We start from the raw sequence: 15,019 nt of genomic DNA, 5'->3' as shown, positions 1-15,019 counted from the left end.
GACATGAAGCGCTCATTGAACATCGTTTATTTTTGTCGGTCTACTTGTTAAACAATTTTGACCCATCGATCCAAACACGAAATTTTCGTATCGGCGCTAAGTAAAATGCAAACGTCATGTAGGTCAAGCAGTTTAGCGGCAATTATCGTGCAATTATCATGAATAATTTTTAAATGTTCGCTAAACATGTTACATCGGCGAATTTAACAATCAATAATCCGCGGGGAACCATTAACAACGGCGTGCCATTTTTTACTTGAACGTGTCAACAAATTACGCTTGATGATCGTTGCTCGTTATTAGTAGGATGCATTATGCAATTCCATTTGATCGTATTACTCAATAAACTGTTCAAGAACGAATGTAAAGTACTTTAATAGAGTAATTTATTAGAATAATAAAATGTTAGCAATACGTTCCTTCGTTAATACTGTTTATTCCATTTTTATTATTGCTATACAGATTAATTTATTTTCTTGCATTAAAGAAACGAATATATTTCTATATTAACGAATATTTTTCTATATTAAGTAATAACTACAAAAGTTCCTAGAACCTCGAACTGGAGGATCTTAGATACATCACAGTGTGAGTCACCAAAAGTGTAATAAATAAATCTGATAACGACATATTGAACAAATTGGTACTACACGCATCTGATGCATTATCGAGAATAAGAAGGTCGTGTTTCGTCCATGCTGAAAGGGTCATTGATTCTTTTCAGTAATTAAGGAAATAAGTAAACAAATAATCTAAGGTTACAAAAAATAACATTGAAAAAATTCAATGGTTTTTTATCGTTGTCAGATAAGTTAGTATTGAGTTGTTACATAAGCTGGTGAACGTTTTATGTTCACATACATTCTTTAAATCTACGCGATAGCGTAATGCTCGACTTCCGGAGATTGAAAACCTTTCTCCATTATGTTATCTTCGGTTTCCCGCATTACCTGTTTTTTGCAATATAGCGGTTCACCGATAATTAGTTGTTGTGTACGATAAAAAGAAGTTAAATCGTGTAAACGTGCACGAAACTACCATAAAAACGAAGACAGATAATAAAAAGTGCACAAAGAAGATAACGACATCTGTAATTAACATTAATAACAAAGTGAAAATAGATCAATAAATGATAAACTACATTTTTTAAAAATTCACATGTGTTTATTCTGTAACGTTGATACTCCGAGAATTTATTACATTATACAAACATAGACATTTCGCTTTTACACTAGTATATATTTAGGGTCGACGTACCTAAGGTTGCATTATTATAATATTTTTAGGCATGCAGTGTTTCCTTCATTTCCCCTTTCATCCATTTACTTCGCAAATTTACGGTGCGCTGTACACTTATGAAAGAATCAAACACTTGTCCAATCTTCCACCTACATTAAGTACCTTGCAGATTTTCACTATTAATATCAATTTTCAACGTAAGCGTCGAATAAACCGTTACTCTCAATGCTCGATTCGACATCTCTTTCCAAGTTTCCGATGAAACGAAAAGTAACCAACTCAGTTGTAAACCCAATCGAATCTTCATTACCAAAATCATTTAACTGAGGAGCTTTCGTTAGAACTTTTATAATACATAAACTAAAACCAATCAATTATAACAATCTATTTATCTTCAATTAAAACGTCCACTGCGAAAGATGCAGCGAATACTGTCTCAAATACGATTACCGCAATAATAAAGCAAACTTCGAGAAGTTCCTGGATACATACTGTGATTAGATCGAAATTATTTCAATTAAAACGAAGCCTCAATTTTTCCCATTAAATTGGCTCGTAAATCTACGATCCTCTCTTTCAGCAAGCTCCTCAATTATCTCATTAACGCGCCTCAGTTACCGGCCTCGACGCCATTTTGCCCTGGAATAGAGGGTATTGAAATGACCACGACGTGCTTATCGAGAAGGAACAATAATAATTATATTTATTAGGCAGTTTACAGTTATTTAGGTAGGTTGAGTCATGATGAAACAAATGCTTGTTCGGTTTCCCCGGTGGCGGAGCGAGCCGACCGGAAGTGCTCTCGATGCCTCCGTGAGCCCAGGGAACACGCGACGGTTCAGATGGTCCGAGAACGGTAGCATTTGCTATACTTTTTTTTATTTTCTTATTCCTTTTTTAAGCGTAAGACTCTTAAAACTGGTATACTTCAGTCGCATGCGCTATTAGTCCACCGATCCGTGAAATATATTAATGTTTCTTCGTTTAAAGTAAATGTACAAATATAACTCGTAGGAATTTCGAGCAATCACAAGTCTCGAACGCTCTTCACATCAATTATTCACCGAATTCTCCGTTTCTCTTTCTCTCTTTCTCTCTCTCGCTCTCTCTCCCTCTCTGTCTCTTTCTCGCTCTCTCTCCCTCTCTGTCTCTCTCTCGTTCTCTCTCTCTCCCACTCTGTCTCTCTTTCTCTCGCGCTCGCTCTCGCTCTCTCTCCCTCTCTCGTTCTCTCTCACGCACAGACTCTCTCACGTTCTCTCTCGCGCACGCTCTCTCTCTCTCTCTCTCCCTCTCTCTCTCCCTGTCTCTCTTTTTCTCTCTCTTACCATCATTATTGTCCGATACAGACGTTAAACTTCGTAGAAAATCTCTCCCTCTCTTTCTCTCTTTTTTTCTCTTTCGCTCTATCTATCTCTCTCACTCTCGTTCGCTCTATTTCTCACTTTCTTCCTTTCTCACGTACAATTTTTTTCCGCTGTGTCCTTCCTCCGTATTTCTCGCATACAAAACGTCCCCGCGCGACGCTTTAATCTCGTTACAAGGAGAATCACTCGCGCGTACATGTTTGGTCGAATGCGGAATTCATTAATGACTACGGCCCTCGCGATTTCCTTCGTGTAACCGTCAGCGTTCGTACAGGTTCTAAGATGTCTTGGCCTGATCTCTGTGTCCTTGGTTGTAACGGGATCGATTCGTTTTCAGAACTTTAGCGGGTGTGCTCGATCATCGTTTTCATTGAGATTGCTCATAATATTTAGTTGTCTTTTAAATACTTGCAAACCTCTCAGGGTTTTAAGGTAAATCTTGTTTGGTAATTTCATTTTGTTGACGAAAATGTGAAGCAGTGATTTTAAACTTTAAATTGGTTACTGTTCGAACATATGTCGGTTCTGAGAAATTCTATGATAAAGGAAATTTGATTGTCATTTTGAACTTTTAAATTGAATTTTGAATTTTAAATTGCACATAATAATTGATCTTGGGTCAAGATCCTGTATAGATTTTATAGTGATACAGTTAAAAACTTCGTATTTCCTTTTTAAAATAAAGTTCGTGGTATAGTTTACATTTCGATAAGTGTTTCAGCTTCTTCATCGTTTAAATATTGAAATTCAGTGATTCGTAGGACGTACTCAATTAGCTTAACGACAAAACAAATTTTAGTTTAGGGCTAATTTCTATCTACACGAACGTCCTTACAAGATTATCATGTTATGTAACGGTGAACATATATTTTCGTCAATGAAATCTGTCTGAGTTGTGTAACCGTTTCTACTGATAGATTGAAACGACAGGAATCTGTTTTATCTTCCGCACCGCTCGTAAATCGCTGCATCACCAAAGATGGTGCTAGTAGACAATATTCTGAATCGATAAAACAGAACCAAAAGATAATAATATATTAATTTACATCAACAAATAAATTTCTAAACAGTGAAACAAGGATATCTTAATCGAAAATATTCCACAGCAAAACATGAAAATATAAAAAAATACCACTAAATTAAAACAAATATGGCAAAAATTGAAAATTCAATATGGCAATTGTTTTTCTATTTCAAAATTAACATCAGAGTTCTGAAAACGTCTCGGTCGTGTCTGTTCCTGCTTCTTTCCGTTTCATTGATAGATATTCAGCTTAATACATTGCTTACCATCCGTACTCGAAGAAATCGAACGAATTGAATGTTCAAAGAAAATACTTAATCGTTTCACAAATTACTTACAAATTACCTTCAGATTTTTTAAGTCAACGAGAGAAATTTTTACCAACGACATAGCTCGACTAACTCCCGGAATGGTAAGCGATGTGCTAACAACAACAGTGCTCGATGATCCGTGGTTGCGAAACGAAAATTCGAAATCGAGAATAAACGAAATTCCTCGGGAACGCAACGCTGTGGGCAACTTACGTTACTACTAATACTATGAAACCGTAAAATACGTCGCTATGGTACACCTATTATTTCACTACGATGCGTACAAGGAAAGAAACCAGTGAACGGTAAGTGATCGTAATCGACGTGCTACATTACATGCTGCGTGTCCGTCGTTTGTTTCCCCCTCGTCTGCTCGACGTTATTTACTCCTTAATAAAATAGAAGGAAACGAATACACAAAATGATAAGAGTAACATTTATAGTAAAGAATTCTATAAAAAGAAGAAGTAGAGAAAAACGCTCGTTACAAAATCGTCCCGCGTCTGGGACGCTAATACGACAATGAATAACGTAAAATAAAAAACTGTATTAGTTTCTCGTGCGTAAAATATACGAATCGCTATATTATCTAACGTAATCTAAAGATATAGTTAAGAAAAACTCGTCCACTTGCGGTACGGCACTCCAAAGTGGATATGTATGCCATCCCGACAAATATTTCATTTGTTCTAAACATTCGTTTGGTTCGCACCCTCGTTTAAGTCTGTCGTGAACGATACAAATCGCAGAGAAAATTATTTAAATGAAATAGAATGAAGGTATTGGCCTCGAGTGAAATTTAGTATATTAAAATTATTATCAGACTCATGAAAATCGGAAAAACTGTACGATTGATTAGACTCTAAAAGAATACAATTAAAATTAAACAATTTCATCGAAGCCTTCAAATAGTTACTCGTACCGAAAGGGTGGAAAGTGTTAAACATTGTGCATGTACCGTTGAATATTTTTCCAAAGGATATAACCCTTTGCATTCTGAATTACCCTTCTACATTGATACATAACAACCTGATTCAATTTTAAAAACATTTTCTATAAATCCTATCTAAAGGTTGAGAAAGGCAAAGTAAATAGATTAAGAAAATAGGTTAACTATTAAAATGGCGGATCGTGTCCGAGGAAGATCCAGAATGCAACGGGCTCGATCGTACTCTGTACGATTTTCCTCGCGATCGTCAGACCAATTGCTAATGCGTGTTACAAACGTGTTTAAGGGTGCGTTGAAAGGTAGAACGATCGATCGAGCAACGTTTCAAACGAAAGAAGAATCTATACGAAAATGTTTCTCGTTTCCGGTCGTCCGTAACGAATAAATACGACTTAAATACTGGCAGTGGAAGATGTAAACGCAGTTGTATCCGCAGAATAGGTACACGTTTTAAATATCATATGCGAAACATGCAGAGGGACTTAAGTAGCTCCAAACGAATGATCACACCTCCCCGGCGAAAAAAAATCGCAAAAATCATCGCTGACGCTCGATTATTATAAATAATGTGCTCATACAAAAATAATTGCGCGGTCCTCTCGCCCGAAATTACATTAATTACGCGCTCGTAACCGCCGTCTTAAAAAATTCGTTTCTCTATCTCCGACCTCACTTTCTCTCTCTCTCTCTCTCTCTCTCTCTCTCTCTCTCTCTCTCTCGCTGTTCTGCTTTCTCAGCGTGCAATTAGCACGATGCGCAGCAAACGCATCTTTAGGCCGTGGAATGAAAAGATTCAAGGCTCCGCGATGAGAGTCCTTCAGCCTTTCGCATCTCGGTACGCCCGTGTTCGCCATTTTAGAGCGTCCTGCCGCGCAAGACGAATCCCGAACGTTTCATTTTCGTTTAATCATTTCACGGGAGAGTTACTTTAGTGCAGAAACATTTATTAATCGCAGTAGACTTCCTTTTATCCAGTGCTGTACCAACGAATTATATTTACTTGGAAATTTTCAAATTTTCATTTATTTCTCCGTACATTTTCCCCGACGAAGTATTTCATCGACATACGCGAATAATCTAATCTAATTTACAACTCGTAAATGATACTTCCTAGAGGTCCGAACACCTGGAAGTCTACTCTATTTCCGTTTTTCGATCTAGTATTACAACGAAACGCGTGAACAGGACAAGAAAGGTTGGCAGTGTCTTTTCAAATGCACGCTTCTCTCTTTAACCATTTAAATTAACGACAGTAACCGACAGATTAAATAGAAAGAAACGTTCCTTAAACGATAGATGAATGAAACCCTTTCATTATCGGTGAGATATCGGCCGCTTTTCCGGTTTCCGTACGCAACAGCCTCCTGTGCCGGGAACGTGTTCGTACGAACGTTTACTCAGAGGACAATAGACCTAACAGCCCCGTCGAACACCACGATTAACTGGAAACATGTTTCTTGATGAAACGTGAAACTCCTTCTATACACAGTTTTAATACTTACGTGATAATCCGACTGTGGAAATTCATGCATTCGCAACGTATCAGAACTCTTTGGTAGAATTATAAAATACCAATTTCAATGAAACCTCATAAACCATATGAATATCAAATTTATTGGAACTACATATAAAGAGAATGAAATTTTATTAAAAATTAAATATTCATTTCTTTTTTTACATTTTTATAAGATCATTTTCATGTTTGCATGAATCTCCACAGTCTAGTGATAATTATTCGCGCGACACTTCGATCTCGCCGTGACCGAGTTACAATGAAATTGCGAATCGCAGTGGCGTTCGAGTGCCGCGCGCATGCGACAGATTCGGAAAAATACAGTTGCACGAAGCTCGGCTTACTAGTGAAGCGTTTATTAATAATCCGATGGTAGTTCCTAATGCGATTGGTTTTCGACCTCTCAGATTTGCTTTTCCACGGTTCAAGGTAAAACTTTCCGACGCTTCAAAGAAGAGTGCTGTGATTCAGTCGAATTCTTTTGCACAGGGCGTTCCGAAATCTTTAGCTGATAAATTCCACCTGCGTTACACCATATCAAATATTTTATAAGTCTACATTACACTCTCGAGTAATTAAATTATTTTATTTGTCGATTTTATACCTTCCTTTCGCGTTCACGATGATAAACTACATTTCAAAGTATAATACAATCTTTAAAAAACATAATTCAGACAAAAGTATCTTACATCAATATTTATTCAAGACGAAAGTGATCGACGTTATCGAATATAAAGGTTTTATAAAGCACCTATTACCTTCAAAATACGGTTACCATAAATGTCCAATATGGCCGCCAATAATACACTCCCAAAAGGTTTCTAAATTTGTCGCATATGTTGCATGTCAATGCAGAATACAGTATAAAAATGATTCGATTTAATTCTAGCTCGCTTCGCTTTTAATTACTATATTACTTCGCTCCGACTTCAAGTCAATCCACCAGCGCAGCTAACGCAGAAATCCCAACGCATTCAGGTGAAAACCTCGCTCTCGATCAAGGAACGCCCTACATCGAACAAATGTCTACAATTCATCTCGAAAGCTTCGTTCGAGAGCAATCGTCACAACATAAAGGAATTCTGAGAGATCGCGATATCAAGCGGGAACTCTTTCATTTGAAATCCATACACCCGATCATGCTGCATCCACCAGTACCACTTAGTCATTCATTAGATCTATTTCACACTGAGCGAACGACATTATCTGCGTGTGTGTGAGTGTGATGTGGTTCATCGTGCGCGAGAACGAAAACCAAACAAGTTTCTTTATCATTAATCCTAACGTTCCTTCGTCTTCCCCTTCGTACACGATTAATAATACCTATGTATGCGGTGAAACTGTTTCCAAATACCGAGTAAAGTCCACATACGCACGATTATAATTAATAATAATAATTCTTTCTCCACGTCCGAATATATATATCACACTGAGCCGGCTGTGTGTGTCTGTGTGTGCGCACGCGCGCGCGCGCGTGTCTCTGTCTGCTGAGTGTGCTTTTCGTGTGTGTGTGTGACTGTGTGTGTATGTATGAATGTCTGCCATTTGTTTCGCGTGTCTATACTTGTGTTTCGTGTTCGTTTAACGCGTGTATTGTTGCGAGTGTGTGTCCATCTTGGATCTCGGCATGCGGCGGCGAGACCCAACGCTTTCGAAAGCGCGCTACCACGAGGATGCGTCGCGTGGGCTGCGTTTTCTAATCTAATCCGGCTGTTTTCCGTTGATTAAGTCCCGTGGGCACATCACTCGTGGTCTCTCCGTGGAAAGTTCGTAATTGGGTCACTCGCTCGGTTCTAGAAAGGGGGCGGGGTTTCTTCCTCTCGGTCTCGATACGTTTTCGACGAATATTTATGGAACACCTGTGGCTGCACCTTCGGCCCTTGCTAGTAGCATTTCCGGGTGCACGTACACTTGCGCACCAGGTCCACGTCCTTCGTGTACCGCATCCCGTTAGCGCAGATCAGTCGAACCTGCGGTGAATTATAACGGAATTGTCACTGGCAATGATACGGAAATATGTTTATAGCTTTGTGTGAAGTTTTGTTTGAACGATGCACAGAAGATGAGAAACGTGGATGATTTAGGTGTTTTAAATATTTGTTGGAATCAGATATAATATTAGCATAATTTTTTATTATAGTTCTGTTTTAGTCAAACAGTCACGGAATATTCTAATAATGAATAGAAGCTAAACGTATTGAAACAAATGTTATATTTTGAAATTTAACCCTTTGCACTCTGTTGTCGCCCACGGCGACACGGCGCGGCAACATCTAGAAACAATGTTGTTTTCTATAAATGATTTGTCGTATTGTTCTATTTGTTATATTGTAACTGTATTAATAAAACATAACATTAAAATGTACATGTCTTTTTTCTTTCAATGATAAAACACGATCTCGCGTCACCGTAAATACTTCCAGAGTAGCTGCTAGCCCATAGTAGAAATGACTCGGAATACGAAGGATTTAACATATTGTTTAAAACCGTGTCTCTTATTGTTAGTCTTCGAAAATCGATTGAAAGAAATATTTATTAAGCAGTCTGATGTCCTGGACAAAATTGGTTTAGTATTAATTACTTTATTGGTCGTATTGCCACGAAAACTGCGTACTATGTAAATATAAGAGCAATACAGTAAGTTTCAGTGGTATGTATCAAAAGTGCAGCGATATGATAATGAATAATTGAGTGGACATGCGTATACATTTCGTAGAAGAGAATCGTACCTTGCGTCGTTTTGTTTTTCGTGGCAGGCAGCAGGAGTTACCGCAGCTACCCCAACACTTGGCAAGCTTTACCGGTCGTCTACTCCGACATCCGTTTTCGCTGTAGAACTCTCTGGTGTGTTCTTTGCGACACGTCGGTGCTGCAATTTAAACAACAGCCGTAGTAAACGTCTCGATTCACTGCTTACTCATTCATGTAAATGGCGAAACAGCGTAAATAAATAGCAAAGATTAATGTACCTTTTTCGCAGTATCGTCCTTGCCATCCAGTCTGACACCGGCACGTGTAGCCATTCCCGATCGGCGAAGGCACGCATTGCGAGCCCTTTCTACACTCGTGGCCAGTGCAAGGATCGGAAATTAACGTGCCTGGCAGTGTCATGACGATGTCTGTAATTAATATCGTTTCAATTAATTTTCTAGCTTGAAATGAATCACTGGAAGATCAGAAATTGAAGTGATTGATAATTAAGGAATGAGGCTACTTTAGGAGGTTATTAATATGTAAATTAGAAAACTGTGTATTAGATTCATTAAATTTTAAGCAATGTAGTATATTATTTCCTCAGTTGTGGAATAATTAGTTGGAACAGTGAACCTCTTAGTTCAAATTATATAGGTTACAATTAGTTTCGTAATATAATACATTTTCAGTGAAATTTCCATGTACTTGGCTTAGTTGTTCTGGAGAAAATTAATAGACACGTACCGGAATGTTCATGTGCCATGTTGTCTTCCGGTAGAGCTTCCTCGTTGCTGCCGCTGTTGCTCATGATGCCTTCCGGCTCGACGACGTCTCGCGCCTCGTCAGCCTCTTCCTCGTTCGACATGCATCCGGGAGTGACTCGGTGCATTTTCGCGGCGTTACTGAAGTCCACTAACTTATGATTGATCCACATCTCGGAGATGCAGCCTGATAAACAGTAAATAACGCCGTCTATCAGAAAATGTTGATAATAAGGAGAAATACCTCAGAGAAGAAATTTTAAAATATCTATTTTCATTTGATATTGAAATTTGTTTTATAAAAATTAAATACGATTAATAATAATTATTTAAACATATTGCCCAATATCTGCACATCTCTAATCTTCTACTACCGAATATTATAAATACTACAATTTTTATACTGTTACATTTGAATCTAAATTGAGAACTTATTCTATTCAAACTCATTGCCCAATATCCGCACATCTCTAATCTCCTACTAATATTATAAATACTATAATTTTCACATTGCTACATTAGAATCTAAGTAGAAAACTTCATTTTATTTAAACTCATTCTCTAACTTTCCATTGGTAAATGTTATAAACAAATGAAAAACTGACCTTGGAAGCTCGTTATATTTCTCAAGTGGAATTCCGTGAACGCGATGCTAGCGACTTCAGGCGCGACGCCTGCGACGTACATCGGGGTACTCAATTTCAGATATTCCTTCGGACCCTCGTTGATGATGCTCCTAGCAGGGCCGCGGTCCACCCTCATCGTGAAGTTCTTCTTGATCGCGAGAAGCTCAGCGATGTGGGGTTTGCCGTCGGCCACCATTTCGTAACTGTACATTGTCGATGTGGGATAATTGCCCACGTCGTACGAGACGCGTACACGGCCGTTGAACAGCTCGACCGCGATGTGGTCGCCGTTCTGGCCGTTGTAGAGGAGAACCCCGTTTTCCTGCATGGTCGTGAAGACGATGGTCACGTTCGCTTCGGGCCTCGTGCGTAGCGGCTCCAGCTCGACCAGCGAGCTGTTGTCCACGAAGCTCAAACTCGTCAGGTACTCGCATCGTTTTCCTGGAAATATTATCTCTTGTTGTTCACTGTTCACTGGACATTATTGCATGTCAGTTGTATTGTTTCCTTCAATATTTTACTTATCGGATGTATATTAATAAATTCTTTAACGCTAGAACTACTTAACACGTTCGCTACCAGTGTCACATATTCGTGACGGCCGCAATCCTATATTTTATATAAAGAAAATGAAATTAATCCTATAGATATATTTAGTTAAAGTTATAAGCTACGAAATTACATTTAGGGATTCAATGACTCGGTTTAGCATCATTTGCTTCAATAGTTTCTTTAGAAGATTTATTGAACGAATAAAATATTATAATTGAGAGGACCACCACTGAAACGAATACTGATAGCGAACGTGTTAATGTTTGATTTTTTGCTGATTTCTTTAAACAATTAAAAAAGTTTATTTCTTGAGATTTGAACTGTTTTTTATCGTTGTACCCGTAGAAATATTCAAATTTATTTCATAATTTTGCATAGAAGTATTTTCATAATTTCTATAATTGTAAAACGGAAATTTTCGGATGGGTGATTTTCATTCGTTTGGCAGTTAAAGCTCGTGCTATATTGAAATGAATTTTAACAGATGCTTCTCTTTTAATTAATAACGTTTAAAAATATTGGTTTGCTATGTTACTTAAGAGGATTTATTGTTTCCCGATTACAATTGCTATTGCTAGTGAAAAACTGATCAAGAGTAATTAGTTAATTACCGGTGTAGCCGGGGTGGCACTGGCAAAGATAGTCCGCGGCGGATGCGGGAGCTGGCTGGAAGCATGCACCGTGCTGACAGTCATGATGTGCACAAGGACTAGTCTGCGGATAGAGCATGACTGTCGAGGGTGCTGCTTCGCAGTACCTCCCAGTGTATTCCGCCGCGCACTTACACACATAATTGTTTATGCCGTCGATGCAAGTAGCACCGTTCTGAAAAATACAGGAATAAACAAATATTATTTCGATACGAATATCTTAGTAACATATATTTTTAATACATTGCATTAATTAACCCTTTGCACTCGAGAGGTGACTCAGTCACCATTTGATTTGATATAACAAAATTACAAAGTATTATATATAACATTCAATGTTGTATATTGCATCAATGGGTGAAATATTTATATAAAATAGCCTTGTTTCTTAATTTACGTATGTTCTTTCATTATTTGGTTTCAGATAATGTCGTCTACGTCTCATCGGAAAGTATCGAATGTTTCTAGTGAAAAGCTTCCGAGTGCAAAGAGTTAAAATATAAAGTTCCATGTAATGAAATGTAATTTCGTGTTACATTATATTTGCTACAGAAGTTATTAGTGTGAGATATTAAATTATCATTAGATATTGGAATTTTTAAAAAATTGTCAGTACGCAAAGGTAAACGAAGGTAAGTTGAAAAATGGTACCTGGCACATATGATCAACGCAGTCATCCAGGTTGGTGGAACAATTAAGGCCGGTGAAGCCGATTGGGCATTCGCAGCTATAGTGGGTCCCGTGGTCGACGCATCGGCCCCCGTTCTCGCAGGGGTCGTGCCCTTTTGTGCAAAAGGGTATTTTCTCCTCGCAGTACTCGCCCATGAATCCTGGTGCGCAGTCGCATCTGTAGGCCTGGATGAGGTCGACGCAGGTCGCGTTATTGGCGCATTTGTTGTTCTCGCAGTCGTCGACGTTGTTCTCGCACCGAAGTCCCTTGTACCCGGGGGCGCAGTCGCAACTGTCACACACCGACTGATCGTCAATCGAGACATTGACCGTGAGCTTCGATCGCGGTCTATCCGCCAATCGATATCGCCATACGTAAACAATTTATCGACTGATTCTATTTCTCAAACTGATCGATTCTTTACGTTTCCTTCACGAATTCCACCAGAATTACCGTTATCGTTTTCTTTGAAATTCAAAAACTCGTATTCCAGTTTTAATATTCCACTGATGATCATTAGACTCTGATAACATTGATTTACATGCTACTCATCTTATCAGATTGATGTTCAAACAGATTACATTTACAGATTATTTATTAGAAATTATTAATCACAGCTGTTTCGTCGATAAATGGTCACGCGTAGCTGCTACTCTTCGGGCCTCACGTGCAGGGGTCCCGTTATCGTTTTCATTCAAGAGACTCAATCCTACTGATACTACGATCTATAATCTACTCATCAACACGTTCAACTGTTTCTTCGTACAGTGCAAATATGTTTTATACTTTTCACAGCACATTCTTGCTCGACGCACGAACAATCATTGACTGGAACTACTATGTACAATTAATTTCACCGAATCAAACTTCCAGTCAACAACGCAAATTCCAATTCTCCTGAAGATTTACAATGCAACGCTACCGTTTATCCATCGACATTTATTTACATTGAATACAATTGAGTTATTCGTGCACGTCTACTCAATTATCGACCAATGCTACTGTGTATCCCACGTACGAGGGATTCTACAGTGAATGCAAACTCGTGATCCGTTGCCTGCGACAGGCCTCTAATACAATTGGAAACCTCTACTCACTCAATCGACAGAATGGTAATAGAAATTTCCAATTCCCAATTATTCAACCGAGCAACATAAAATATTTCTTACAAAATTACCATTTAACCCTTACGTTAGCAACCGAGATATTTATATTCGTTTAAACTTCTGTATTTCTATTAATTTCAACATTATTATATACATTTCTTTATTTTCATTACAAATTGACGTTGAAGTCTTCAAGAAATAAAGATTCGAAAGAATGTTACCTTTCCACAATGACGAATGATCTATATAATACAAACAATTAAATTACATTGAAATTGTTTTACGAAGACGTAAAGAATTCTGTAGACAATTATATGATTAGCTAATTAAAATAATTCAACTGAGATGATAGAATGATTGCTGACATAAGGATTAAAAGTATGAAGATACACGAATGTTTTCTAAAAAAAAATACGAGCCTGTCGCAGGCGCAGCTACTACGGGCACCACTGAACGAGCAACTGTAGATCAGACCCGAACGAGCTGGCTAATAGGTTGCTCGAAACGCAGATTTTGTACCTGAATCTTCCTTCTTCCAATACTTTACAAGTTCCGGTGTTCCGGCAAGGATTTCCATAGCACGCGTCAATTTTATGTCCGCACCGGTCCCCATGATATCCTGGCGCGCACTTGCAACGGAATTTCCGATCCGGGAGCGCCTCGCAAAATCCTCCGTTCTGGCATGGCGAGGTGTAGCACAGGTCGCACTTGGCCAGGACTTCGGCTGGCTGTTGGCTGGCTGCGCGGAAGAAAGGTCTACGATTAATGAGCAATTTTAGTACCCCATTGTGACGTACGGGCCAAAAAACCATGAACTAAACAAGACTGCGTCACGGGCCAGTGAGAAAATTAAAAACATCTGCGCGCGTGCGGCGGTAATGGCGATCGGTCAGCGACAGCGGCCGGTTTTTCAATGTTCATTCATATATTTATGAAATTTTAGAATTTCTTTTACCGTATAGTTGGTTTTTAAGGTGTCTAGTGGACATTTAAGTAAAGGTCAACCACTTGTTGTACAACAAATAATATTGATCTTCGTTGAACTGTTCTAATAGTCCTAGTTATACGGCAAGGGGTTAATCGAGTTTGTACAATCGTTTTCGCGTTAGTTCCAGATCTTGCAAATGATTGTATAGAGAAGTAATGTAGAAATATCAGTAATTTAGTTATGCTACTAAGATATCACGTACACTGAAGATTGATAGAGGATATCTCGCCTCATTTTTCACAAGTTTCTACGATTCGAAGCATTTGATAACACAAACAATTACGTCATCTCATATGTTAGTATTAAATAATTCATTTGAACAAAATATACAAAGTGTCTCGTCAGAAGGAATCCAAAGCTAAATTATTCTACTCCTACCTCTCTCTTCTTACAACTTTAACAACAGTTTCCTGCATGCACAGTGATCAATAAAAAAGAAACACATGTCAGATAATTTTTTAAAAACTACATTGCACCTAGTTTCCACAAAGATTAGCGCAAAAATTCTCTTTTAATTATACAGTAGAGCCTAGATAAATGGAGATTCCAAGAAGACATTTATCAAACCATAT

At 38.3% G+C, this 15,019-nt stretch overlaps 1 protein-coding gene across 5 annotated transcripts in view; it reads right to left on the bottom strand.

The window, feature by feature from the left end:
• Positions 1 to 1,913: 1,913 nt before the first annotated feature.
• sli (slit guidance ligand) overlaps positions 1,914 to 15,019 on the bottom strand; it is a 489,923-nt gene continuing 476,817 nt past the window's right edge. For 3 of the 5 annotated variants that reach the window (XM_031978354.2, XM_031978355.2, XM_076365527.1), the window contains 8 exons: positions 13,979 to 14,198; positions 12,335 to 12,644; positions 11,645 to 11,858; positions 10,461 to 10,922; positions 9,839 to 10,042; positions 9,370 to 9,519; positions 9,130 to 9,269; positions 1,914 to 8,370 (listed from right to left, as the gene is read on the bottom strand). In XM_031978354.2, coding sequence (XP_031834214.1) covers positions 8,284 to 8,370; positions 9,130 to 9,269; positions 9,370 to 9,519; positions 9,839 to 10,042; positions 10,461 to 10,922; positions 11,645 to 11,858; positions 12,335 to 12,644; positions 13,979 to 14,198 — 1,787 coding nt within the window. In that variant the 3' untranslated portion in view covers positions 1,914 to 8,283. Of the gene's footprint in view, positions 8,371 to 9,129; positions 9,270 to 9,369; positions 9,520 to 9,838; positions 10,043 to 10,460; positions 10,923 to 11,644; positions 11,859 to 12,334; positions 12,659 to 13,978; positions 14,216 to 15,019 lie in introns of those variants that run through there. The other 2 variants (XM_076365538.1, XM_076365549.1) reach the window with 2 other exon arrangements.

This window comes from Nomia melanderi, chromosome 1, assembly GCF_051020985.1.
Source record: "Nomia melanderi isolate GNS246 chromosome 1, iyNomMela1, whole genome shotgun sequence".
Classification (NCBI taxonomy): domain Eukaryota; kingdom Metazoa; phylum Arthropoda; class Insecta; order Hymenoptera; family Halictidae; genus Nomia; species Nomia melanderi.
This window is presented reverse-complemented; position numbering and strand designations above follow the sequence as displayed.